At 53.2% G+C, this 6,000-nt stretch overlaps 1 protein-coding gene across 10 annotated transcripts in view; it reads right to left on the bottom strand.

Moving 5' to 3' along the window:
* TANC2 (tetratricopeptide repeat, ankyrin repeat and coiled-coil containing 2) overlaps nucleotides 1-6,000 on the bottom strand; it is a 193,032-nt gene that overhangs the window by 133,056 nt on the left and 53,976 nt on the right. For 9 of the 10 annotated variants that reach the window (XM_021377631.1, XM_021377629.1, XM_021377632.1 and 6 more), the window contains one exon: nucleotides 5,460-5,559. In XM_021377631.1, the coding sequence (XP_021233306.1) occupies nucleotides 5,460-5,526 (67 nt within the window). In that variant the 5' untranslated portion in view covers nucleotides 5,527-5,559. Of the gene's footprint in view, nucleotides 1-5,459; nucleotides 5,627-6,000 lie in introns of all 10 variants that reach the window. The other variant, XM_021377628.1, reaches the window with a different exon arrangement.

The following is a 6,000-nucleotide window of genomic DNA, read 5'->3' as shown; positions in this document are numbered from 1 at the left end:
TGCAGAGCAGAACCAACCCATTGCAGAGCAGAACCAACCCGCTGCAGAGCAGAACCAACCCACTGCAGAGCAGAACCAACCCACTGCAGAGCAGAACCAACCTGCTGCAGAGCAGAACCAACCCGCTGCAGAGCGGCACTGCTCACCTCCCGGATCACCCATTGGTGCCATTTATCACCTGGGGAATCTTAATGAAATCACTCTGAGCCACGCCATGTGAAAATTTGGCAGCTAATTAGTGGAGGAAATGACTTCAGGCTTTCCATGACCGACACCCATTAAGCTGACATCCTTGCAGGCCGCTTCAATGCAAACAGAAATTACAGTTCCAGCATTCCAGAAGAACAGGAATGCAGTGCCTGCTATTTGGCACCAACCTTCCTCTGCTGCACTTTTAATTACTTCCACGACACGCAGCGATGCCTGCTTATTTACACCACTCCGAGCGCTGACTGCACAGAACGGACTTGAGTTCAACACAGCAATGTAGCAGGACAGAGATGTTCAACACCTGCACGTTGATTTGACATCGATTTATTTACAGGCATTTCATATTCAGTACGTTCCCAGAAACATGAAAAGCATCGCTTCTGCTTTGCTGCTATCATGCAATACCCATGCACTTGAATGGACTGGACTGATTCCTGAATATAAAAGTGAGATTTAAGCACAGGGAACAAACTCTGCTGTTAGGGGAGGGCTGGGAGGGGGCTTGTTGTGACACAGAACACCAAAGATCAGCTGCTGGACATCTCAGTGCTTTCCCATCCATGTCACAGAGGAAACAGTCAGAAGTTTAACAACTGCATCAGCTGTTTCACGTTTCCTTTGGAATCCTGGAAGGGATGCTCTGGTTTCCCAGTGCTACAGCTCAGCAAATCCCTCAGAGTGGCTGAGAGATTCTCCTGCAGTACATGTGCTTACTCTACCTGAGCTGGGCACGAGCTTTTGGGTTTGTTTCTGAAGGAGGAGGTCACTGCATGGCCCTGCCCTCTCGCAGCCCGGGGTCCCTGCTGAGCCAGAACCCTCTGCTCCCTCTGCTGGCTCACGGGCAGCAAGTCCACTCATCCCACCCCTGCTCCTATCCTGGCTATAGCCAAAATTCCATGCCATCCCCACGAAGTCCTGGCTACAGCCAGAACTGCACGCCATACACACACGTTATTTTGCCCATCGTGCTCTGTTTCCTCCCTCAGCCCCCCAGAACCTGCTCGGTTTCAGAGCAGACCCAACACCCCCGAGTTGCTCTGCACAATGAAGCCCCACGCACGGACACGCACTGCATGCAACTCAAGTCACTCTGCAGCCAAACTGCTGCTGTGCCACACAGATGGATTCAGAGGGCTGGGATACCATCCCTGCTTTATGAATGGAAGCCCAAGGCACAGACTGCAGGGAAGGTTTCTACCTGCTTTTGGCACTCCAATCATTAAAAAGAAACAACACCTGGGAGCACGGACACCTCCGCTCCTTCCTAAATTCAGCAGTGCTCTCTGCCAATCTCCTCTTAGCAATGTGCTTTTATTGGGGTGCACACAGCAAGTAAAGCCCTGCTGGGAGGAGGGCTGGCACCCCGAGCCCATGCCCCTCTCTGAGCAGCACCCACTGCCCTCACTCTGCATGCAGCCCGGCCTGCCTCCCCCTGACACCATTGGTGCACACTCCTCCAGCCTTTCCCATCCAGCTTGGGCACAGATGGGGTGCTCCCATGCAGAATGGCTGCGTTGCAGCTTCCCTGCAGCACCACCTGCACTGACACCATGGCACAAAGGGGCTGCTCCCGTGCTTTAAAGGCTCCGTGCTGGCAGCCCCAGCACAGCACAGAGCAGCACTCAGCAGGCACCGAGGCACGACACAACGGAACGGTTTGCTTCGTAAGAATACCTTGTAGACCAAAAGAAAATAAAATAAATAAAAGGATCTAGAAGCAAATTCAAAGAGCATTGCCAAAACTTCTCAGAACATCCAGCGCGCAGCCCCTTTGCAACCCCTGATGAACACAGCAGCAGCGAGCACTGTGCAGCAGGGGAAAGCAGAGCATCCCAGCACCGCCTGTTCTGTCCCTCCAACTGCTGCATGAACTGCAGCCCCAGGGCTGGGCTCAGCACCCAGCCCCGTCTTGCTCGTTCCTGCCTGGAAACAAAGCTCGTGCACGCACGCAGTGAAGGCTGGGAGCTCTGCTCACTGCTTTCTGCCAGGACAACACTCAACAGAGAGCGCTGCGTGCATGCAACCAAGGCAGCTCATTGGCCCTGCAGCTCTGAGTGTGGCTCAGAGGGACATCGGTGAACCCAGCTCCGAGCCAGCCCTGCAGCATCACAGCGGGGAAGGGCTGCAGCAGGACTGGAGCCGACAGGGAGGAGCTGGGGAGCAGGCTGACCAACCTGGAGACAAACCCCAGAGATTAAAAGCACGAAGGAACATGTCTGCAGAACCACAAAGCCACGTGGGGTGACCAGAGGAATGAAAAAAAGAAAAACACGGGTGGGGAATCAGCTGGAGGGAAAGCAGCTCCTGGCAGCAGCGATGAGATGGCCCCGTGCAATGCTGGCTGCACGTCCTCCACTCTCACCTGTGTGACACAAACACCACTGGCAGAGAGCAAGCACATCACATGTCTCCGTGCCAGGTGCACGACTGAAAAACGGGGCAGAATCTGAAGATTCTCTCGTTACATTTTCTCATTCGTTTTGCACTGGGAGAAGTAAAGAATGAACCCTTGGATACAAGCTGCTTCAGTGCAGAAGGAGGAACGAAAGAACTGCACCTGTAGAATATGTGCACAAATGCATGCACGTGGAGTTGTGCGCAGCGCACTGCTCTGTGCGGCTTTCCAAGCATGCATGCAAAATGAACCATGGCATATGACACACTGATGCTGCAGCAGAAGCTCAGTGCTTTTCATAGGCACTGCTGCACGCCGCGTACACTCACACTTGTGCCACTGGCATTCTTCTTTTATAAACACTTTGTGCACGCCTGAGCCACGACACCGCAAAGAGCAGCAAAGAAGAAAATGCATCAGAGTTGAAATCAGCCTTCGCACAGCTCTACAGAGAAGCTGCTCAGCAGTTTCGGGGGGGGGGGAAATGCCACGGAGGCATTTTGCTGCTACCACCACTGCTGTACTTCGAATTGTTCAGCACCACCACGACCACAGCACCATGCACAGGGCTGTCAGCCTCAGCTCAGCATCCCTGGCTGCAGCTGGATCGCTGCAAAGAAAAGCAGCTGCCCAGAGGAGGAACTGCAAAGGCACCGTGTTCCCTGGCTTCCACAAGAGAAAAATCCACCACCACCACCTTTCACTTTGCTTCAGAGGCTTCTGGGAGGCCACAGGAGCGGAGCAGAGGAAACGCAGACGCGCACGCTGCAGCTCCATCCCTCCCCACACACTGGAGCAGGGGGCTGCCACCTGCCCAGCCCATTTCCAACCAAGAAGCCACCCAACGAGCAGAGCTGAGTCCCTAACTCACAGCACAGGACGCTGCATTCGGAGCCTGCTGCGGGTTCCCAGCAATGGGAGCAGCTCGCACCGCCCCGCACGGCACACAGGACTGCGTGCGCCATCCCACGCCGCTGTCAGCCCATCCCAGCAGTGCTGCGCTTTGATAAGCCACTGCTCATCCCCTGAAACATTACTTTGCCTTTTCTTAATTCCCTCTCGTCCCCCTGAGGAAGGCCGAAGAGCATTTCTCGGTAAAGTAGCTTATTTCAAAGGCAGAACTACAGCAAGGTGTATTAAAAACACACTACGGCCGTTGGGCATTAGGGAGAGGTTCACCTGTTAGAAAACCCCACCGTGCTGCTTGCCAGCAACATGTTTCTCCCTGTGCCGTGCTCAGACACAGTGGTACTGTCAGATCACATCGTGCTATTTCAAAATGGACATTGCTCACTCACAAAACCAGAACCTCCCCCCTGGCCAAGCTGCACGCGCACAGCTCCCTCTCTTTGCCTTGGGAGGTGAACAAAAGTGCAAGAGAGCGATGTCAGAACTTTGCACGAAGATGCAGCTTCATGCAGGAGCCACAACTAAAGGTTATGAGCCCGCTGTACTGTTTTCCAAAGGTTGAGAGTCTCTGGAGGAGAGGATTTGTACTTTCCCAGGCTTTAAACTGCAAATGTGATACTCCACAGAACAAAAAAATAACTAAAAATCACCGGGGCCACCCGGCAGTGCAACCTCCAAAGCCCACATGGCTCCTTGTGCGGGCAACACTTTGCTCTTGCAACCAGAGCCAGAGCTGAAACAAACCCCAGGGAAACAAAATCTGCTTCAGGAAAGCAGGGAACAACAAGAAGCGCTCCTGGGGGCTCTGGTCAAGATGGGGCTCTTTGCAAAATAGACCTTCTCCCACTGTAAGGGATACACACTGACTGCAGTAAGGAATGCAAGGAAGCAAACAGCACCATGCACTGCTACAGCTGCTCCCAACACACTGCACCTCTCAAGCTGCTGATGTCTATGGCCCAAAGGGACCTGCATGCCTCCATCCCAATCAAACCTGGCCAAGAAGGTATTAAAACCAGGGGAAATGTTCCGACACCATCAGAAGTACATATGAAATCATTTCAGCCAAGGGAAGGGATTGCTTGGTTTGTTTTCCACGGCGTTTATCACCGTTGCATCACTGCATCTTCACGTGTGGTTTCGCACGGAATACACAGCCACGCTATTTACGCAGACACACGAGCACGAACCAACAATCCATCCCAAAATACCCAGAGCGTGCTGCCAGATGGCTTCACAAAGGAAAATGGAAGGACTAATTCAAAGCTCGTACGCTGCCAGCAATCCATTTTTGGAAGGAACTACGAAAGCTCAATAAAAATACTTATAAAGCACACTGGTATTTCTTGCAACGCTCTTCTCCACGACTACAGCGTCAGCTAAGCTCCCCTATGGATGCAATGGGATAAGGTGCATGAGAAGCAGTGCTCCTGGGATGCTGGGACCAGGAGATGGGCAGAAGCGCTGACCAAACTTGGACCACTTTTCACAGAATCATAGAATTAGCTAGGTTGGAAAACACCTCCAAGATCATCCAGTCCAACCATCCACCTACCACCAATAACCCCACTAAACCACGTCTCTCAACGCTACATCTAAATGTTTCTTGAGTTGGAAAACTCTTCCCATTTCTCCATTCCCCTCATCTTCGTTTCTCAGAACAGAGCATTGCTAACGTTACCACGAGCGTTGCCAGCGTACAGCTATCACCGTTCTCCGCACCTGATCTCTGCAATCAAAGTGGATGTGGTTTACTTGCAGGGTTTCATAAGAAATCACAACGCGGTATTACGACGACCCGCGATGATGGTTTGAGTCCACCACGTCAACAACCAACGCCTCCATTCATGAACAAGGCAACGGGGCCCAGGAGAAGGAGAACACACGACACAAAAGGAGCCCTTCCAAGCACTGCCAGCACACGACGCGTGAGGAGCTCACTTACCGCTGGACCTGTTTTTGCGGTTCGACTTCCCTCCCGTCAGGAGCATCTTGAGGCTGTTCCGAAACATGGCGATGCCGTCCCGCCGCGCGGATCCCGAAGCCTGCGTAAGGCGAGAGAACACGCACAGGCAACAAGTCAGCGCTCGGGTTTTGGTCAGTGGAGGGAGTCTGTAAGAAAGCAATGCAAACGAGGAACGGTAGGCTGCCAGACTGCTCTGAGAGTTGGGTAAGTCGTCATGGTTTTCCTGGTTCTCGAGGTTTCCTGGTGGATGAGAAGCTGGACATGAGCCAGCAGTGTGCGCTGGCAGCCCAGAAGGCCAACGATGTTCTGGGCTGCATTAAAAGAGGAGTGGCCAGCAGGGACAGGGAGGGGATTGTCCCCCTCTGCTCGGCTCTTGTGAGGCCCCATCTGCAGCACTGCATCCAGGCCTGGGGCCCCCAGTACAAAAAAGACATGGAGCTCTTAGAACGAGTTCAGAGGAGGCCACCAAGATGATCAGAGGTTGGAGTACCTCTCCTAGGAAGAAAGGCTGAAGGAACTG

This window comes from Numida meleagris, chromosome 26 (assembly GCF_002078875.1).
Source record: "Numida meleagris isolate 19003 breed g44 Domestic line chromosome 26, NumMel1.0, whole genome shotgun sequence".
NCBI lineage: Eukaryota > Metazoa > Chordata > Aves > Galliformes > Numididae > Numida > Numida meleagris.
This window is presented reverse-complemented; position numbering and strand designations above follow the sequence as displayed.